The sequence below is a fragment of the Pleurodeles waltl genome, chromosome 7, assembly GCF_031143425.1.
Source record: "Pleurodeles waltl isolate 20211129_DDA chromosome 7, aPleWal1.hap1.20221129, whole genome shotgun sequence".
Classification (NCBI taxonomy): Eukaryota; Metazoa; Chordata; class Amphibia; order Caudata; family Salamandridae; genus Pleurodeles; species Pleurodeles waltl.
In genome coordinates this window covers 1,115,941,752-1,115,964,665 of record NC_090446.1, presented here as the reverse complement: position 1 = coordinate 1,115,964,665, position 22,914 = coordinate 1,115,941,752, and the positions used below count along the sequence as shown (strand labels likewise).

Below are 22,914 nucleotides of genomic sequence, written 5' to 3'. Positions count from 1 at the left end.
AAGTATGGTTTTCAAGGAGTCATGTTGTTGATTATATTGCAAAAATATTCTAGGAGACGATTGTTTCGTCTCACTTTTAGTGGATATGTTATTGAAAAGTAACTCATCTCTGCTTTTATTATTGACTCTATTCTGTGCATCCACCAAAATTTATAACAAACTGTGAAACTACAGGTCCCAAACTGCAACATCATGGTAAAATAGTTCAAGACTACATAAGTGGGGGTTAAATTCAACATTGTTTACCTGTGAGCAAGACCTGTTTAGGTTGAAACGCGTTGGGTGGTGGATAGCACTAGTTTGTGGAATTACTTAAAGGCTGAGACAAGACCTTCCTGGAGTGCAATGTTTTATTTTGCTGGAGATATTTATGGGAGTTTTGGTCACTTACTCCTTCATCAGCACTGGCAGCAAGAGTGTGCGATTTTATCTGTGGCCATTTGGTGATTAATATATATATATCTATATATATATATATATATATATATATATATATTTATATATATATATATATATATATATATAAATATATAGATATAGATATAGATATAGATATATGTATCCGTCGGGGGTCGAGAAAAAGGGGATGGCCCAAAACACATTTTCTCCATTCATTTTTCCATAGGGATTTTGAACAGCAATAGCGCAAAAACTACTGGGCGGAATTACACCAAATTTGGCCGAAAGCTAGGTCATGGTCCAGATACCATGCTTTTTGTAATTTCGTGTAAATCTGTTCAGATGTTTTTGAGTTATTAAAGGAAAAATAAATATGTATATCTAGGGACACGAATCCTTAATTGATCCTCTCAGGAAGGATCCACAGATATGGGGGAAAAGCAAGGCCCTGATTGGCTGGCTACAACCTGAGAGGAAATTTGCAGCTGCAATTTTCTTTCTGGCATCGGGCCGGGGGGGGGGGAAGCAAAAGACAACTGAAATAAGGGGTCAGGATACAGGTATCCTTACCCCATTAGAGAGATGGGATGGAGTCCCTGAGTGACCTCTCATGGGCAGACATTGTCCCAATGATTCTCTTTTGGGGGCCAATTTGTGGATCTGCAGATCTACAGTGGCAGTCAGCACAGCCCCCCATGTATAGACAAGAGGGATCCACGTAACCAAAATATAATGGGAAAAAATAGCCATACACACCAATAAACCCCCTGTGCTCTGCCAAAGGCCATGCACAGTGTGGGGTTGGGTGCATTCAGCCATGATGCCTACCCCCACCACGCACAGCCAAAGGCTGTGTGCGGCAGTGGTTACAGGGACTTTATAGTTAAGTTTAAGTTCTATCCATACAAAACAATGGAAATTCACCAGTTCTAGTTATCCTGATAGTTATACTTATCTGAAGAAACCATAACTCATGCTATTAAGTAACTTTAGGCCATGAATTATACTTTCATAACATAAGTATAACTATACTTGCTGAATTTCTATGGTTTTGTAAGGGTAAAACTTGAACCTAACTATAATGTCCCTGTAACCTTTGGTTTTATAGTGAGTGTATAAATATATATATTGTGTTTATATATACATATGTATGTATATATATATATATATATATATATATGTATATCTCCTCACTGCTACTTGTCAGCAATACCATGTAGCACCTGAACACCGGTGGTGCTGTCCTGTCATCTTGCCACTAGAACCTCTAGTTCCACTTCCTCCTCACACCGTCTACAAGGAGGACAGCACTCTGGTGCACTATTAAAACCTATATTTGCAGAGCAATACAAAGGAACCCATTTCAGGACAAAGTGACTTCCTCAACCTGCAAGGCACCATATTGCCTCTCCCCTTTATCATACATGTGTTTACAACATCCACCAATCATCTCTGTTAACAGAATTCATGATTCGTGTGTGTCCTTGATAGAACTTTCCTGGTCGGTCCAGCAGAAGTCACATGATGTTGAGAAATAGAAAAAATTGAGAAAATACTATACTGCCATTCCGTAGCGAAAATAAACCACAAATCAGGGTATTTATCCAAAATATTCCTCCAACAATTAATTCCTTTCAGAATGCTACCAAGAAAGAATCTCCTAGAAAATAAATAGTATTTTACTTCACGCAATAAAATATACTGTCTTTGACATATATTATAAAATGCATTAAACAATTTTTTCTAACAACCTCCCCTGTCGGCTCATTCTCTATAGTTGGCCATATACATTATATAAAGTTCTAATGGAGTTAGGCCTGTAATCATGCCCCACTGGGCAAGATATCATAGCTCCTTTGCTTCTCCTCACCGACTCTTCATTTCACCAATCTGCAAAAAGCATACACTTGAGTTAACAGTTAAGAATTAAAAAATATTCTTACTTTTAAAAACTCAACTAAACTGCTCTCAAATATATAACTTCACAAACTGTAAATTTGATGTTCTTTCATCTATCTAAGTCATTACAGTACAGCATCATACATGTACATGCATTTCTTTACCTGAGTTCATTCCTCCCGGTTCTTTGCTGTCAAATAATATAATATTTCTAGATTCCATTTTTATAGATCTCTTTCTCTGTTACCTCCTCTTACATCCTTTTTTGTCCCATCAATAACAAAATATCTTAGATCCTCTAATCTTCCTCCATGTGTCTCATTCATATGTCTTGCCACCGGGTAAGTAATGTCTATATTCTTAATTTCACGTGGATGCTGTAGAATCCGTTTGTGAACCTGTAGTGTAGTACTTCGAACATATCATTTCTGACAGGTGCACCTCAAAACATACACTACATTATCACTTTTACAACCGAATATACCACAAATCTTATGTACAATCTTCCCCTCTATCACACTCTCTCTATTTTTACAGGCTTTACACCTAGTACAAATCTGGAATCCTTCTCCTTTCGTCAACCAAGTCCCTCTCTTTGACATTCTTACATCTCTTCTAACCAACTTGTCGCGAGCAGACAGTCCTTTTCTGTATGTTTTTATGAATCTCTATGGCAATTCATTCCCTATAATAGGATCACTAGTCAGGAGCTACCAATGTTTGTTAATAATAGCTCTTATTCTTGAATGTTGTACATTGTACGTGGTAATGAACCTATGACTAATAGGCTTTTTCACCTTTTTAGAGGGTTTCTTAAAAAATAAATCCTCTCTCCTCATGGTCTCTACTTTTGTAAAAGCATTATTTAATGCCTCCTCTCTATATCCTCTTGCTCTCAATCTTTCCACAACTTTTCTCTTTTCCATGGCAAAGTTTTCATGTGTACTGCATATTTTCTTAGTCCACAATAGTTTGCCAAACAGGATACTGTCTACGTGGGCAGTCAGATGGAAACTAGAGGCATGTAAAATACTATTACCTGCTGTGGGTTTCCTATACATTCCTGTCTCCAGCTTCTGTCCCTCCACCACCACCTTTACATCTAGTAACTCCATTTCGTATTCATTCATGTTACTAGTAAATTTCAAATTCAAATCATTATGATTCAAGTCTGTCACAAATTCATCCACACTCTTCCTGCCACCCTTCCAAATAAAAAATAAATGTTATCAATATATTGCAGCCAAAGAATTATATAAGGCTGCCATATATCAAAAGATGGACAACTGATTACCTGCTCCTTTCACCAGCCTAAATGCAAATTCGCATAGCTGGGGGCACAGCAGGTCCCCATCACTGTCCCTTGTCTCTGTTCATAAATACAGTTGTCAAAAAAGATGTTCTGCTCCAGGCACCATTTCATCATAGTCAGAAGCATTTCGCTGTGTTTATAGGACCTAACCGGTCTGGCTCTTAAAAAATAGGCTGTGGCCCTCAACCCATTATCATGTCTGTTGCTTCTATACAAGGATGCCACATCTAAAGGGAGGAGGAGATACCCCTCATTGTAGAAGGTGTATATATATTCATATGCACACTGAGCTTTGAAGGTTTGAGTCCACCTGGACTCATACCCTTTTCTTTTCTTTTTTTTAAATAAAAAATATATTATATATTTTTTAAAAACAAATACATTTTTTGTCATAAATTGGCGACAAATAACTCATTCTAAGTATATTAGACATCAAAGCCTTAAAAGCTCTATCTCTTTCCCTCTTACTTTCTTTCTCTCTCTGTCTCTCTTTCATTCAATTCTCTGACTCACACACCCACTCAGACATTTATGCACCCACTCACAGACCCATTCAGACACTCACGCATCAACTAACAGACCCACTTAGACACTCAAGCAGCGAATCACAGACCCACTCAGACCCTCATGCACTCACTCAGACACACTCAGAAAGTTACGCACTCACTCACACACCCACTTAGAACATCACACACTCACTCACACACCCACTGACACCCAAATGCACCCACTCACAGACCCGCACACCTACTGATGAACCCACTAACACATTAATGTACGCACTCTCACACCCAGACAGACACTGTGACCACCACTCTTACCCCCAGATACAGCCTCTCACACCTATTTTCACACCCACAGAGGCCGCGGCTAACTTCCGTTGTGCATGTGAAAAGGGCCGTGCACAACATTGGGTTGGGTGGTTAGTGGGGTTGACTGCAGGGATTGGCTGCGGGCCCGCCCTGCAGGCAACCCCTACTGCGCACAGGAAAAGGCAGTGCACAGTGCAAGGTTGGGTGCTTGTAGGCGGGTGGCTTCAGGGCCAGGCCGCAGGCCAAGCCCTGTGGCAAACCACCACCGCACAAGGCCGAAGGCCATGGGCAGCTGTGCTTAGATTCACGTATAACAATTAAAATTACTATATGTTAAAAAAAACATAGAAATTCACTGAGAAAAACAAACATTATAGGGACTCAGGTTGTGAATTTACTCATACAAAACCATAGAAATTGAGAATTTATAGTAAGAGTTCTTTCCAGTAGCTAAAACTTGGGGCCTAAGGTAAGTATAAGTCGCACCCTCGCCATGCACAGTTTTGTATTCAATAATGTGATATGTAATGTTTTATTGATATTTTATTGACATTGGAAAAGTTGTTATGAGTGCAGTAGTGTCTGAGTTAGTTAGCAGTGCATGGCGAGGGTGCGAGTTAGGCCACTGAGTTATAGCATAGGTGTGAGAGGGTGTCTCTGGTCGTGACAATGGCTGTGAGAGTGTCTGTCTGAGTGTGAGAGTGGGTGTGTGAGGGTCTATGTGGGTGTGAGAGTGGGTGTACAAGGGAGCACTTTCTATTGGATAGTTAGTAAGTGCTACCTTGCTGGGTGAATGGCCAGTGTGGGGGAGGTGGGCCCATGTGGCCCCCTCCCTGGACTGATTTTGGCCCTGGGGCTCACCGCTATTAAATTGGGGAGGGAGCCACACGGCTGGGGCCCGGTCATCTCTCCTGTGGTCCCAGTCGGCTCCCCGACTCCTGCAGGAGCCAGTGCTGCTCACACAGAGAGGCAGCTGCTAAAGATGCCGCTCCCTCTCTGTGAAAGCAAAAGTTTTCTCTGTTTCCCTGCCTGCATCTCGGCAGGTAGGGAAACAGAGGAAACCTCCACTTCGAGCAAGTGAGAGCTGTTTGACACCTCTCACTTGCTGGAACAGGATTGTTTGCTCTGACTTGGAGGGAGCTGTCAAAGCTCCCGCCAAGTCAGAACAAACATCTGTTTCCTGGGGGTGGGCACTCCGGGACATGGCAGAAGCTGACCATGGGGGGTGGCAGTACCCAAGGCCGCCATTGATGTGAATTAAATGAAACTAGTCCTTTTTTTATGTTATTGTATTAAGATATTTAAATGAGATGGTGAAATGACGCTCTATCCGTGAACAAGGCTTACTGCCGAAATGCGTTGGAGTTGTTTTGTTTGCTGTGAATAAATGTTGGAATTGCATACGGAGGTGTCCTTGTTCTCTTCGGATTAGGAGAGTGTTGGGTTATAATATATATATATATATATATATATATATATATATACATAGGTATAGTTATTGTTATAGTTAGCACCTAGTTTCCACCTAGTTTCCATAGGAAAAGTATTTTTGTTTTGCTAATAACTTTTGCGCTGCTTAACAAATGTTCATGAATTTTCGAAACTAGTATGCCAGTCAATTCAGCTGCAGTCTGGAAATTTTGGGGGTGATTCATCAAGCAGGGGCTGATAAAAAGGGGGTTCCTAAAACTCATTTTCCCCATGCAATGTCCCATTAGGATTTTAAACATGACTACAGCCCAAACCGCTGAACAGAAGTACACCAGATTTGACAGAAAGCTTGATCTTGGTCCAGAAGGAGTGATATTTGTAATTTGTTGTAAATCTGTTCATAGTTTTGTAGTTATTAAAAGAAAAAAGATTTACCTATAGCTAGAGAAGCAGAGAGTCTGTGAATCTGATAGATCTCAAAATGGGATCTGACTGGCTGCCATCACTTCAACCAGGAAGTGGTGGCAACCATCTTGGGACTGAGTACCAAAACAATGCAGCAGAAATTGGTAGGGGACAGGGTAGGAAAACCTTGACCCCTTAGGACTGGTGTTGGGGTCCCACAGAGGATCTGTGGCAAAACTGAAAAAAAGACAAGCGTGGTTACCAGTGATAGTTTTTTTTTGTCCCCCTGGTGGGCAAGGTCCCGGGGGGAATTTATAATATGGGGAAGGGAGGTCCGGTCTTATTACAAACTGCCAATTTCAGCCTGGTGACCCCAACTCCCAGGGCCTGCCCATGGGGATAGAGGGGGAGGTTTACCACAGCCCCCCCCCCCCGAAGGGGTGATTTCAGCACCTAGGACTCCATCTCCTGGGGCCTGGCCATGCAAATAAAGGGTGATCAGGGACATGTGGCCCCATTCTCCAGTCTGTTTTTGGCCCTGTCTACCCTATCATATAAAGCCAAAGGGAGCCGCATGGCCCCCATCTGAGAGCCATTAATGACTCTGGGGACCCAATCACCCAGGGCCGGCTCCTGCTATGTCCCGGGGTGCCCACCCACAGGACACAGTGGTTTCCCTGCATGTCCTCCAGCAGGGAAACCTGTGTTTATTCTCACTTGACGGGAGCAATTTCAAAGCTCTCGCCAAGTGAGAGCAAACACGAAGTCTGCACTCAGCATCTTGAAGCTTTAAAAATGCTCCTGTCTGCTGGGAGCAGACTTCAGATTTGTTTCCCTACCGATAGTGATGCTGACATGGAAACAGATCTGAATATTGCTCCGACCTGCAGGGAGCAGCAATGTTAGCTGCTCCCTGGGGGTGGGAGCAATAGCGACTCCCATTGGATGTGGGGAGCTGCCTGGGGGGGGTCTTGGGTCCCCCCCGTAGCCTCCATCAATGATGCAGTGGGTGCCCTGAGAGGGCTCCAGGGCACCCACCCTTTATAGGCTGAGCTCTGAGAGGGGGGTCCCCAGGGCTTATATCGGCCCAGAGAGGGGGCTGCATGCCCTCTCCCATTTAAAAAGAAGGCCCGAGGGGCTGGGGTCCCCAGGGCCAAATTGATTAATGGAGGGGGGCTGCATGCCCCACTTCAATTTACAATATGGCCGGGCCCCAGGAGATGGTGTCATCAGGGCCAAAATTAGCACAGGGGCTTCATGCCCCCTACCCACTTACATTGTGGCTGTGAGATGGAGTTCATGCAGCCAAAATAGGCCCTGGGAGGGGAGCTGCGTGCCCCCTTCCCTATAAATCTAATGGATAGCCCCAGGGAGGGGGTCTGCGGAGCCAAAAGCAGCCCAGAGAGGGAGCCCACGTACCCCCTCCCCTAAAATAATGGACGAGGACTTTAGGGAGGGGGACAAGTGCCCTCCTCACCCAAAAAATGTGACGCACCCAGTGGGATGGGATCCTTGGGCCCAAGTCGGTCTGGGGATGGGAGGCTGCATGCCCCCCTCCCAGGTTGGCTGCCTTTGGTGGTTGACTAAAGGGTCTGGCCACAGGCTAGGTCTTGTGGCCAAACCCTCATTTTTAGTGACTGAAGACCATGCATGGCATGGGGTTGGCTGCATGCGGGGATTACCAACCCCGCCTCCTTCAGTGGAGGCAGCGGTTGGATTAACATAAGGTAATCAAATATTACTTTATGTTAAAAAACTTGAAATTCACTGAAAATAACCAAGGTTACATGGATGTTATTGTTAAGAAGCGTAATTAAAAAAAAACTTAGAAATTCACTAAAAGCCAAAGGTTTCAGGGACTTTATTGTTAGGTTCAGATTCAGCAGTTATAGTTAAAGTTATCTCAAGTAACTATAACTCATGCCTTAAGGTAACTATAACTCACGCCCTCCCCATGCACATGCACTGCTAATTATTACATCAGTCATGACATCTTCTATGACAGCATTGATAATATCACTGCATTTATTGATGAGAAAACTGTGCATTGAGGGGTCGGGGATTTTAATTACCTTAGGGCATAAGTTATACTTATCTCAGATAACTGTATATATATATAAAGATATATATATATATATATATATATATATGTATATATATATATATATATATATATATATATATAAATATATGTAGTTGTAGTTAGGACCATGTTTCCATAGAAAAAGCATTTTTTGACTTGCCTATATCTTTGGCACCGTTTGAAGAATCTTCAAAACATGTTCCTAAAAAAGTGTTGCGGTGTTTCTTGTTGGTGATCCGTCAAGCAAGGGGCGAGAAAAAGGGGGCTAAAAAAATGTTGCATTTACAATGTTAATCCCCATAGGATTCTTTAGACACGACTACAGGCCAAACCTCTGGTTGAAATTACACCAAATTTGGCAGAAAGCAAGCTGTTGGTACACAGATTACACTTTCACTTATTTGGTGTGAATCTGTTAAGTAGTTTTTGAGATATTAAAGGGAAACATAATTTGTATATCTCTGCCTGTGAATAATTAGTGAATAATTCACAAAATTCATTAGCTTTTCGTGAATACAAGTGCGCAAAAAAGCGGTGCAATTTGCTGACCGCACCCTGACTGCAAAGTTGGGGCAGCCATTTTATTTCACCAAAAACGGTCCCCAAGGGTGAGAATCCAAATTGAAAGTGGCATAAGGGTTCAGGGTAAAGGTACCGTGACCCCAGGGGTGTGATATAGGTGTGTTTTAGGTTTAAATTATGGGTTTAACATAATCTTGCATCACCATGTGCGATATTCGTGAAATTCACAAATGTGGAAGACCGCCACACTTCTAAAGTGGCCCATAATGTGGCACAAGGGTTCACAAAGTGGCGCAAGGCGTGCATTGCGCCACTTTGAAAATAGAGTGTAGCGTTTTTGTCAGCCTAACGCCACATTAGTATAAAACAATTACACCAGTGTGGCGCAAGGGGCATCTTAAACCTGGCCCTTCGTACTCCACTTCCTGATCATTCATTGTTATTTAGTAGAATGTTTCCGATGACCCGCAAAAGGCCCAGGCAAGTAAATGTATTTATGCCCTGGCAAGCACAGCACTATCAAGTTTTCTCCAATCACACATCGGACACATATAACGTCATTTTCAGCTGCACTGTGCTCGTTATGTCACAGTATGGTCTGAGGAAGGCAATAACTGTAAGATTGAGTATTCTTATTTATGTGGTCTAGATGATGAAAACGCCGTCCCTTATTTTTTAAACTGTCCAGTATAAGGAAGGAAGAGGTGAGTTTACGTGAAAAACATTTTTAAAAGTAAAATGATTTGAACCACAAAAATTGCTTTAAAATGTGTGTTATCAATGTCAACAATAGAAAACTGAGCCAAGACAGTTACATTTTTAGATTAACTTGCATTTTGGATAATGTATGCTTATAAAGCCCATATTTCTATGTTTTGATTTGTAATGCAAGTATTTTACTTGTCATGCATAATTATATGTAATATCGACTGCTATAATATTAAATGTAGTGTAAATAATGTAGCACTTAATACTTTAGTTTGTTGTTTTGTGGGACTGTAAATAACTGATGTAACTATTCCACAGTCTAGTGGTAATCAATTTAGCAGTCTGAGTAGGATGAAACGGAGATTCAACACTGATGGGATCACTTTCTGTAACATGCAGATCATGCACAGATCACAGCATAAAATGCTTACATTTCGGAGTTATCTTACTGACTTAGCCGCCCTGTCATGTTTAGCACTGAAGAAATATATATTTAGGGGCCCTGTAGAGTGTGTAGGGGATACAAAGATCTTGATACTTGTTGCTTTTAAGGTCTTGTTGGGTGCTGCTAGAATTTGTTAGGAGCTGCAATAGTCTTGTTTAGATTTGTAGGTTCTATGTTCTTGTCCGGCAAGAAATGTCTTGCATTCGGGTCTAATTGTATTGAGTGTTGTAAATGTGTTACAGAGGTCCTGTTTCTTGGTGCAAATATCTTGCTGTATGCAACGTGAAATACCTTGGCCCATATTTATACTTTTTGACGCCAAACTGCGCTAACGCAGTTTAGCGTCAAAAAAATTAGCGCCGGCTAACGCCATTCTGAAGCGCCAAGCGGGCGCCGTATTTATTGAATGACGTTAGCCGGCGTTAGCCGCCGGCGCTGTCTGGTGTGCGTTAAAAAAAAGACGTACACCAGGCAGCGCCGGCGTAGGGGGAAAATGGCGTATGGGCGTCCACAAATGGTGCAAGTCAGGCTGAGGCAAAAAAATCGCCTTAACCCGATTTGCACCATTTTTTTTTCACTCCCATCCCCAATTGACATGACTCCTGTCTTAGCAAAGACAGGAGTCATGCCCCCTTGCCCAATGGCCATGCCCAGGGGACTTCTGTCCCCTGGGCATGGTCATTGGGCATAGTGGCATGTAGGGGGGCACAAATCAGGCCCCCCATGCCAAAAATCTTTTTTTAAAAAAACACTTACCTGAACTTACCTTAATGTCCCTGGGATGGGTCCCTCCTGCCTTGGGTGTCCTCCTGGGGTGGGCATGGGTGACAGGGGGTGTCCCAGGGGGTATGGGGGGGCACCTCTGGGCTCCTTCAGAGCCCACAGGTCCCTTAACGCCTGCCTTTTGCAGGTGCTAAAAAATGGCGCAAAAGCAGCCGTACGTCATTTTTTTTGATCCGCCCACTCCCGGGCGTGATTTTTGCCCGGGAGTATAAATCCCACGCACATGCCTCGGAGTCGATTTTTTTGACGGGAACGCCTACCTTGCATATAATTAACGCAAAGCAGGTGTCCACGCTAAAAAATGACGCTAACTCCATGGACTTTGGCGCTAGACGCGTCTAACGCCAAAGTATAAATATGGAGTTAGTTTTGCGTCGAAATTGCGTAAAAAAAAACGACGCAATTTCGGCGCAAACGGAGTATAAATATGCCCCCTTGTGTTTCAGAGAGCGCGTTGGTTGGTGAAAAATGATTGTGGTAGGGATATTATTGGGTTCTGCAAATGCTTTCATATTGAGTAATGCTGCAAATGTACTGTAGATGAATTCTGGTGAGGTCTTATTGCTTGCTTTACAGCGGTGTTTTGGTGCTGCAGACATTCTGTTCTGTTCTTCAATGTGTGTGTGTGTGCTGCAAAGGTTGTGTTGTTGGAAGCTAGAGAAGGGTGCCTAAGCATTCTCTTTGTGAGTGCTGTAGAAGGAGTGTTTCTATAACTATAAAGGAACTGGTATTGACTGCTGCAGGCATCCTGTGTGGCTGCAGAGATCTTGTTATTAGGGACCATCAATAGAAAGCTTGTTGTATTTTAGTGTTTATTGCGTGCTGTGTGCTGCAGAGTTGTTTTTGTTCTTGTAGGATTCATGTTTTTCCTTGCTGTGAATTTCATTTGTAGTGCTTCTACAGCGCCTCTGTTGTTAGGTGTTGCAAAGTTCGTATTGTTGAGGTTTCGAGGTCCTAATGCAGCACGATTCAAATTCAGAATCATGTTGTTGGGTGCCCCGTACAACTCTTTGTTTGGAGTTAGTGAGTTTTTGTTCCTCAGAGACTTATAGATCTTGTTGTTGGGGATGTTAATATGGCGACTCTGTGAATGAAATGCAGATTCTGATTACATGATTGGGACTCTTTTTTCAGAACCCTACAGCCCAGCAGTGTGGGTCATGATGTTTGTGATGTGTCTCACCGTGGTGGCCATCACTGTCTTCATGTTCGAGTATTTCAGCCCTGTTGGATACAACCAGAATCTGACCAATGGAAAGCGTAAGTACCAATGTGAACAAGGAACAGCATTCCTACAAGAACCTCGCTACAGAGAGATTCTGACAATCAGAAGCCTAAGAGTTTCTAGAAATCCTCAATATTGTGTTTTTTTAAATAACTGTGAAATTACAATTAGGACTGAGGGTGACATTGATTTCTGACCCGTAAACACCGAGCAGAAACATGTTTGCATATACAAAACAACATGCGTGCATACACAGATATGCACATACATACACATGCACTCACACACAAACACACATCTCTTGACACTGAAAAAAATATGTTCAGGTGAGTACACATACAGGTGCACACACGGCAGATTTCCACCTGTTACACATACACACTAAGAAAATGTATAAACTAGCTATGTCAACGCAAAAGCACTAAGCCTAACTAAAATGGCACTTTCATCTTTTAACTTTCATGGTTGGTCAAAGATGTGGGATCCCATAGAGACTCTGGTGAGGCCCATGGTCAGGCTGTCCAGGCCCCTGAGCAGTAATCTTACTTTGGCCTGCGCTGTTCATTAACGTTCTCAGAGCACGTTGTAATGCAGATCACTAAGAGATGGAGTTCCTTTGTTTTGGGCAGTCATTTTTTCTGCAAAGCAGTCTTCCTCATACAAGGCATTCCATAACGCTGACTAAGGGGTATTCTAGAGTCTGAGATTTTGTCTTTCAGACTTCTGAAAAGTGACATTCTTGCTATTACTGTCCAAATCTCTGTGCTGTGCCAAGGCTGTTGAAGCGTCTCTTGCATTAACCTCAGATGTGTATCATACATTAGCACTATCTGCATCTTTATTATAATGTAGTTTTTTGTTGCTGTTAGGTTATTTCCAGAAAACCAACAATGATTATACCTTAAATCTGTTCTATGGTAAAACAACAAATGCCCCTTTAGTAAGTATTGAGAACAGATCAGATACTTAAGACCTTAAGAGCACAATTTCCAACTGCGGACAGGGTGCAGTCAAGTCACAAAGACTTTGCACTATAATCATTTTTAAGGTTGTCCTGTGGATATGGCCAATGCAATGGTTCTTGCATATCTTGTCCCCAAAGATGCTCCAGCAGGTTAATGCATGTCTTGTCCTTTGCATGCCACTGAAAACCACCTGATGTTCTATCAGAAATAATAAGACCCCCTTCTCACCACATATTCTATCACAGTCAACGCAGGCCTTCACTCTTGTCCCATGTTCTCCTACACTCACCTTCACCCCTGGCTCCCTCGTTTGCTTCTAATTTACACTGTCCTCATACAAATGTCAGACTCCAACTCCTTTTCCATGTGTTCTCTCCATGTTACCCCAAATGCCCTTCCATAACAATATTTGTTTCTTTTGCTCTCTCTTTTTATCTCTCTCCCGCTCACCCCACACATTCTCTCCTACCTTAGGCTATTGTGCAGTAACCCTTGTTGCTCCCTCTCTACCATTGTCTCCCTCTCTCTCGTTCTCACCCCACATCAAATTCCCTCTTCTGTTCAATATTCACTATTAGTTTAGACTTCCTCTCCTGCTCCTTGCTCTCCTACATTCTAACCATCGTGACATCATACTCCTCCCTCACCACAGAGACTTCCCAGTGCCCTCTCTGACCACAGTAATATCACAACCTCATGTGACCACAATACGCTAGTTCTCCCTCTTCTTAGTAGGAAAACATCACAATCACATCTCTGGCCACAGTGGTATCACAGTCTCCCTCTGTGGATAATAAATTCATAACTTTCTCCGATGACAATATCAAAGCTCCTCTTTTTATAGTAGTGACATTGAAGCCCTCAAAGGCCACAGTGTTTCCACAGTTGACATTCTAACCACTATGGCAACAAACTCTGCTCCACTCTCTAACCAGTAACATCTCAATACACCCTCTGACTCCCTCTGATCAGAATGACCCAGTCCATTTTCTTACTTCAGTAGTATCACATTTCCACTACTGAACACAGTAACATCACAATCCCCTCAGTGAACAGAGTGCTATTATAGAGCCCTCTGACAACTGTGACATTTTAACCCTCTCTGACCACGTTGATATCACGATCCTCTAGCCATGGACATATTGCAAGACCCATCTGATCACACCAGTCTCAAGTCCAAATTGAAGAGGGGCCTAAGAAATTGCTGGCTGGCTTCTCTTCTCTTCCTCCTTCTCCACCAATGGTTAGATCTTGAGGGTCTACATCAATCCCTACCTTTCAGTCAAAGTACTGAAGAAGGCCTAGTTTCTTGCCTCTGAAGACCACCCCCATGCAACATCCCCACTGATCAGTGGCCACATAATCTGGACCCTCAAAAGGGTTGTAGCAAGCATTGCCAGAGTAATTGAGGGAAACTATATCAAATGTCATGCTAATGTTGGAGGTGTGGGCGGGCCAGATCCCTGGTAGGTATAATCAGGAGGATTGTGGTCAAATGTAGTAATGTAGTGGCAAACACCATGTGGGTAAGCACTGTACACCTGTCAACATATAATAGAATGTAATGGTTCATATTCAGAGGGTTTTGAATGTTTAATTACATTAGGCTAATAGGTTAAATATACATCAAACATGGCATGTGGTGCAAGAGCTTTTTTTTAAATACACCAAGAGATGCTGGATCCAAATCCACACAAGTACAGCTCTCACACACATTCTGTAATTTAGAAACACGTACCAAAGGGACATCTAAGAATCAAAGGGAGGGAATTGAATTTCATTTCAGGTAAGGATGTTTAAAGAGAGTAAAATAGAGAGTGGTAAAATCTTTACTTTAAAAAATCAAAAATGCTCCCACCTAAATTTGAATTAGTGGGACGTTCGAGCCATATGCAAGTAAGCTCCAGAAAAGACAATGAAAATAGAGACATAATGATCAGATTATGAAAATTAGAAGTAAATGCATATACTTGAAACATCAGAAATTGCACACAAAAAATCCAAACTGAAACACATAACTAAACTGAAACATTTCAGAGATCCCTTAAAAAGTCCCCAGCACTAATTTGCCTGACACTGCCTTCTCATATTCAATGTCCTACAGTTTGCTATCAGAAAACCGAGCTGTCCTTCAATACATGTAGACTGACTGCAAAGGCCCTTGTCATGTCCTCACCCAATGCCTGGCCCTCAAAACCTTTGTTCTGCTTTGGGACACTGCCATTCTGCTCTCAGACACCACTGGCCCTCACTCAGACCCCTTGAACCATCCTTCAGAGATCTTCAGCATACTGTCCCTCAGAGATCCTGAGAAACCATAAAGCTCAATCGTTCCTCAAAACCCACTTTAGAGTTATTAGCTACCTCAACCAGTACTTAGTGAACCTTCAGACACTCCTGTGTTGTCATTACATGCCACAAGATATCTTTCAGAGACCGTCAGCATGCCTTCAGGCATACACAGCAGACGCTCGGAGACCCTCAGGCGGTAATCCACAACCAACTCTCAGAAACCTCTCAATGGTTCTTTAGAGACCCCCAGAAGGTCTTCATCTTGCAACTTAGGCACCTCCAGTTCACCCTTACACAGGTCCAGGCACTTACCAACCTGCTCTCAGACATCATAAACTGGTATTTTTATGCATTCCATGACCCTTTTTACGGGTGGTGCTCTCTGTCCTTGTTTGCACCACGACTCACCTTTGAACAGGAGCGCTGGACGCAAACAGTGCCAGTGTGCCCTACTGAAGTTTAATGTGCAGCCCTGAGGGCAGCCACAAACCCACACCCTTCAAAATGGCCTGTTGACACAAAAGAAACAAGAGCATATACTTCAGCGCCCTAAGCTTCTGTTTTACTGCCAGACAGGATTTCTCTCGAGTTGTACTTTCCTGTTGTTGTCTGATCAGACTGTGATGGAGTGATTTTCAAGCGCTAGTTTCTCCTCTGACCTGGCCACTCTGAGTTTGCAATATTTGTCTCTATGGTTTATTTTGTGAACTCTTCATGAGACTGTGCCCATGTGGTGCCCCCTGCCAATGTTCTATGAGCTTTCTTTGCTACAAATAGGTCTGACAACCCCTGAGTTTTCATTTCTCTTTTATCCATTATAAAATGATTTTTTCCATAGCCTCCCACTCTGCTCTTTCTGGAAAGCCGAGGAGGCGAAGATTATTATGAAGAGAGTGGTTTTTGGAATCCTCCGCTTTACTTTCCCAAGAGGTCATAAGTTCGGCCTGTGGCTCTTTTAGGGTAGTTACCTCCATCAACATCTTATTGATGGCCCTCCACGGCACGGACTCTAGCCGAGATTTTACACAGGTCAACATGAGGTAAGTTAACCTCTATCACCCCAGTCAGAGTTTTCCCTTCCAGAGCCTGTCTTGAAACTTGGATGTTGGCAAGGATTGCAGCACCCATGAGTTCTTCTATTGGTATTTCCCGCGTCAACAGCCTCTGGTCCTCCACCTTTCTTGTGGTCATCTGTGGGAGAGACTGCAGGGTGATGTATTGCATGATCCTCTTTGCTGCTTTATCCTTCCCCATCTTATAGTTCCTCTGCTCCTGTACACTAGAAGGACTTTACTGGATGAGGGCCAGCATCTCCCCAAGAGATTGCATGTCTGCCACCATCAGGGAGCATCACTGAGTACCCCCCTGGCTTTGTATCTCTCTGTGAGGCCCTGTTGTATCCTGGCCTTCATTGCATCATAGCTATTTCTAATCTATTCCAGGGTGTCAATGAGCACTCAGTATCCTCCCCCAGGCTGGTCAAGACATCTAGCAATGAAGATTACATTGCAACACAACACAGGCACTCAGCCCTCCAGCACACTGGCTACAGCTGCCTCCTGGCTCTACAGCTCCCCCACCTCCCTCGTCGATCACGTTATCTATCCCAGAGAGCTGAAAATCCCCTGGTCCTCCACAGAAGGCTCAGCAGGGCAAACCACCACTCACCAAGTTGGTCCTCTGCAGCGCTGGCAAGTTCTGGTTTACCAAAATAGGTAAAGTAGGCACTGGCCTAAGGGCCCCACTTCTTTTAGGGGCCCCACGACAACAGATCAAAATAATATTGATTTGATCTTGAAGGAAAATTATAATCCAGCTTTCTTCAATTGTTTCTAAAAGATAGAAAAAAATGAATCAACCCCAAGAAGTGAAAACTTTTCATTAAAGATTCTACAGAGAAAACACTGAATTAATGTAATGTACCCATTTACAACTTAAAGTACTTAAACCATAGACATCAGATTCACATAACAGATTGTCTCTTAAAAGGTCATCTTCTGTCAGCTGTCAGTTTGTAAACAAATTTGGCACAAACTACGTATGTGTAATGTATAGATGTGATGGTCATCTCCATCTAGCGACCAACGTGCACACTACTTAGTTCAATGTCATCCCACTAAAGCGCGCGCACAAGAAACCTCCATTGGAATCACTACATTTTTTCACATTACCATAAATGACCACCATTTTGGGTCTGTTTTAAAAAGGGAATGTGTAGGTGGTAATGCAATCACTTTTGATTTTTTACATATTGAATAGTAGCACCTTTACTATTTAAGTAAGTTATCAACAAGTGTCAAAATTGTGAAAATACGCAAATAATATTAATAATAAAAATTTGTAAATACATTATTTTGTATTGTATCATTTTATATAAATTTAATGACAAAAATGAGTAAACTTTTATTAAAATTTATTGTTAAACGATTAGATTTTTAATTGGTGTCACAATTAGATATTTACAAAACTGCCATTTTGGGTCAGAAAACATTCACTCTCTGTCTTACACATTAGGACATTGTTTGCAGTACTCTGTAAAATGTAGTGACTCTAAACTCCAGAAACAAATCTTCCCACCGACTCCAGACCCTAGTATAATATTTGTGAGTAGAAGCTTTGAGAACACTAACGAGAATATATACCTTACGTCTTGTCTGCGTTAGTAAGTTAGCTTTTCCGAGTTATAATGAAGTGTGATTAACTTCACCATCTAATTTCTACTGTAACAGAACAAATCTATCCTGTTCAGGCACCTTTACTCATTTTTGGCTGAGACTTAAGAATTCTTTGGTTTTCTTGAACAAAACTTAAATATTGTTTGTCGTCGCTCTTTTGTAGACCCAGAATGTTGGCACCCAAAATTGTTGGTTGGTAAAATTAAAAAACATATTAGGAGATAATTTGTGAGGGGGCCCCAGCCCTGAAATTTCAACTGCATAGGGACCTCCACAGGGTTTAATCCGGCACTGGCCGACCACCAGCACTCGGATCCAGGAGGCAGCCTAATAGGAGCTCAACTCCCACCTCCAGTGCTCCCATGGGAAAGAGGGTCCATCACAGCTGCTCCACAAGACAGCCCTTTCTGCCACCAGGAAGGGTAAACAACAGTAGAGGTTCCATGCAGCAAGCCCCCCTGTTTGTAACCCCCAACAGGCCTCTGTTCACTGCAGTGCAAATCTCAGCGAGGGCCACCCAACAGCCAGCTCCCAACACCTTCCGGCCTCAGGTAGCCAAACTCTTGCAGTGCCTGCGCACCATGCCATCTTTGCTCACCAGTGTGAATTTCACCCCTGACAGGCTCGGGGGGATTCAGGAGTCCAACACATCATCTGTTAAAGCTGCAGCTTCTCAGCAAGACACTGACTCTGGCCTGGGAAAATGACCTTTGGCATCCAAAAAACATCTTGCCAATGGCCTTGCCAGAGAGCCGGTACCACTTCTCTGTTTACTCTCAAGGAGCTGCCAGCTGTGCAGGATGTGTCAGGGACTGTAGGCAGAATTACTCTGGATTCTCACTGGGAAGGCTGCTACTCTCTGTTCTCACAACCTGTCAACCATTTTCCCAGGCAAGACCCCCAATCCCTTCAAAGACTTGATAGTAAAATGACTGGCACACTGTATTTCAAGCAAGTACATTGGACCAGGACTATCAGTGAGAAATGAAAAGAATGTTAATACTAATTCACAGGGGCTTTGAGGGATATTCCAAAGGAATACTGGGAGGCCTGCATGGCAAATGATGGATTTTGGTATCAGAGAGCTGATGGATTTCCAGGAAGAATTGTGTTTTAGAAACCCATTATGTTACCATCATTGTGATCTATGAGCAGTACTAAAAATACTTCTTCTACCTTTGATAGACAATAGCAACAATTCTCAGCAGGTCGGGCTACCAGCATGTCTCAACCTTCTTACATATGTAAAGGTGCTGCTGTTCTGAAAGACAGAGGTTTCTTGACAGATTGAGGTACCTACTGTACTGAGCATACCCCAGGAATTAATGGGTATATTTATTCAAGCAACAGGAAACTTTCTCAGTCGAACTGAGCTGAGTAACTATTCCTTAGTGGAATAGTGCAACACATTTAACCATAGGATTATCTAAGACAGTGGTATAGTGGAGGGTGCAAGAGATCTGCCAACAACAAATGTGGGGACCAGTATAATTGGTAAAACCTTTATACAGTTTTAAAGGTGAATTTGCAGAGGGTTGGGTGAGGGTTTCTCTGAAAGGAGGTTTAAGGCAGTACATTAGTGGCAAATGTAGAATTTCAAAGCTCCCTGACCCAGTAGCAATAGTCACAAACATATACATAAAAAAAACTTTAAGTGGAATTTGAAAGACTACAGACGTTTTTCCATTAAAAAAATGTCATTTTGTATTAATAAAAACGGTCAAAACGTGATCTGCTTTAAAAACCACTTAAACACTCCCCCTTCCTATCTTGGCATGTCTCTCTCGCCTTGCCCAAGTTGTTCACTCTACTTTCAATCTATCTGTCCTTCTCTTCTCCTAATCTCCCTATCCTCCTGTCTTGCCTTTTTCCCCATCTTTCTGAACTACTTTCTACCTGCAAATCTCACTCCAGCCCTATATTTAGGCATTGTCTTTGGGGTTGTGTACGCAGATCTATTGTTTTCAATATGCTTAACAATGGGATTTGAGTCTGCCTCTGGCTCATGAACAGATTGCGTTGGTGTCTACCTCTGCTGTGTGTTCCTGATTCAATGGCTTTCCTCCATAGTAAGACCTTAGGTTACTGCTTGAGGGAAGTCGTGAGCAGTAATGGTCCTCGTTAGAGTGAAGGGAGAAGCAAACCCCAAATTATCCTGTGCTCAACCCTCTGGTAGCTTTGCACAGATCAGCCAGGCTTAACTTAGAAGCAACATATTTTAGCAGCACTTCAAACAGTAATAAAATGAAAACACAACACAAGAAGAAATCCCTGAGCAAGTTAGAAAAATAGAATATTATTTGTTAATTAATCAAGACCAAATTGACAAAAATCCAACAAGTAGAACCAGAGATCTGCAATTTTAAAGATTTCAGTGAATATAGTGCCAAAAAGCACAAAACACAAACTGAGGATACCTGGTTCAACTAGACCAGGACAAAGTCACAAGTTTAGTCCAACCACAACAGAGATTGAGCTGGCTACAGGGACCCACTTAGGCCATACAGTTCCTCAATCCTGGCTGCGAAGTGATGCAGAGTCCTAAGTAGAGAATGTGTCGCACAACAGAGGGTATACAAGGTCTGGGCAAGGAGATGCATCACGCAGCGGCAGTTCCAGGGAACTGTGTTGGGTGATGCCTTGTCCTAGCATGGATTGGCAGTTCCAGCGGACTGTTGTAGGCGATTTTTGCCTTACGCAGGGTCATCCCCAGTCTTTTTGCCTCCTTTCTCCTGGTTTTTCTGACCTCTCGCTGTTGGCTCTAGGACTCTGAGCACTTTATCACTGCGGACCAGTGCTAAAGTGCAGGTGCTGTCCCATCTAAAGTTGGTATGATTGGCTTATACCTAATTGGCATATTTAATTTACCTATAAGTCCCTTGTACAGTGGTATCTCTATACCCAGGGCCTGTAAGTTAAATACTACTAGTGGGCCTGCAGCGCTGCTTGCGCCACCCACTGAAGTAGACTTTCAAACCTGTCTCAGGCCTGCTAGCGCAGGGCCTGTGTACACAGTTTTCTGCCACAGGGACCTGGCATCTAAACTTACTTGCCAGGCCCAGAACTCCCCTTTTACTACATGTAAGTCACCCCTAAGGTACGCCCTAGCTAGCCCTATGGGCAGGGTGCCATGTATGTAGAAAGGCAGGACATGTGCCAAGTTGCGTGGCCTGTCCTGGTAGTGACAAACAGCCTAACTTGGTGTCTCACTGCTGTGAGTGCTGCCTTCTCATAGGATTGCATTAGAAATACCCTGCCTTATGTGTAAGGGGTATTGTCTGATTTATGAGGGGTAGCGTAGGCATGTTTGGTATGGTTGTGATGGTGATAATAAATGCTGCTTACTGGTATGGGTGTATTTTTTATTACTATCACAGAAATGCCACTTCTAGAAAGTGCGCATTTATCTGTGCTTATGACTCTGGTGTTTTTGCAGCTTGACTCCAATCCACATCTGGGCACAGTGACAGTTGGGGCTTTGTGCATACTTTTCAGACAGCCTGTACACAGGGAGGGTGGAGGTGTCACAGAGGTGCATCTGCATACTGAATAGTCTTCCTGGGATGAGAGAAGGGAGAGGCGGGGCACACCTACATTTGTAAAGGCTGTGCCCTGGCCTCACACAATAGGGTCGTTAACCCCCCACTGATGTTTGAAGCCTATGCTGAAAGGAGAGAGGGGGCACTCCCAGAACCAGTTGTAACTGTCTGGAACCTCCTCTCCCTATCATTGTAAAACACTGTAAAGAACTGACTATAAGTACAGGAGAATTTTCCCCACAATTTGAACATTCTTGGAACTTGAAACTGGACACAGAATGCACCAGGAAACCACCATGGACTGCTGCTGCTGTGCTGACCTGTGACCTGCCTGGTCACTAGGAGGAACTGCCACCATCCGCACCCCTTGTCCTGGCCTGTAACTGGGCCCACCAGCCCTGTGCTTCTTCTTGTTTTGTTGTTCCCTGGGGCAGGGTGCTGTGGCCCCTGACCCCTGCCACGATCTCTACAACTTGCCTGCAGTGCTTGGAAAAAGCACTCTTTCTAAAAAGTGCTGGAAGAGATCACCTCCGCAGCCCGGGCTGCAGATTTGCCTGAGCGCTTTGGGAAAAGCGTTTATTCCTGCCCAAATCACTGCAGCAACCCGGGCTGAAAAACAAGCCCTCGCGCTTCCTGTAGCGCTCCCCTGCTGCAAAGGTTCACCGCCGCGGCCGGGCTTTTGAAGTATTCCAGAGTGTGAGGTTCGCACTCATCCCAGTGCCCCCAGGGCACAAAGAAAACCTCTTTTCTGTCCTCGGGAGCATGCGTGCCCCTGTTGGTGACCCCGGAGCGAGGACCGCTCCGTGGAGCACCCCCGGGGCACCGTAGGCCCTGCCTTGGGCCAGGATGTCATCGGAGGGAGAGGAGGATGCCTCTCCCTCGTCCAAAGAAGTCCCGGAGGACTTCCTGTTGTCGGTCAGCCAGGCAGCAGCCTCACCGGAGGCTCGCCCGGACCGCCGGCTCCCTGGTTGGCCCCCTCGTAGGCCAATGGCAGTTTTGTAGGGGTCTCCCTCCGTGGAAGGGCCGACGGAGGCCCAGGGAGACCCCAGGAGTTCGCGGGTTTCCGGAGGGGCCCGTTCTCAAATTGGAGGGGGTGCGTGGCGCCCCCCTCCTTACTCCCAGATTTTCCCTGATTCGGGGCCCCCCTCATGAGGGCCGTTGGAGGCCTAGGGAGGCCCCCAGTAATCACGGTCCCTGGAGGGGCCCGTCAATAGTATAGAGGAGATGCGTGCCGCCCTCCTCTCCACAAAAGGATGTCAGAGGCCCCCATTTTGCGCATAGGAGTGCCGGGGGCCCCATTGTTCATCCTCTAGGCACTGGAGGTGCCTTCATCAAGCCAGGTACTGTTAAAGGAACAATATATAGAACATACGTTCTTATTAGAGACTTCTCCTGATTTATATATTGCCTACCTGTTTT

At 43.8% G+C, this 22,914-nt stretch overlaps 1 protein-coding gene across 1 annotated transcript in view; it reads left to right on the top strand.

Moving 5' to 3' along the window:
* Positions 1-22,914, top strand: part of GRIN2C (glutamate ionotropic receptor NMDA type subunit 2C) — a 305,458-nt gene that overhangs the window by 190,765 nt on the left and 91,779 nt on the right. Inside the window, exon 8 of the mRNA XM_069200091.1 lies at positions 11,934-12,059. Within this exon, the coding sequence (XP_069056192.1) occupies positions 11,934-12,059 (126 nt within the window). The remainder of the gene's footprint in view (positions 1-11,933; positions 12,060-22,914) is intronic.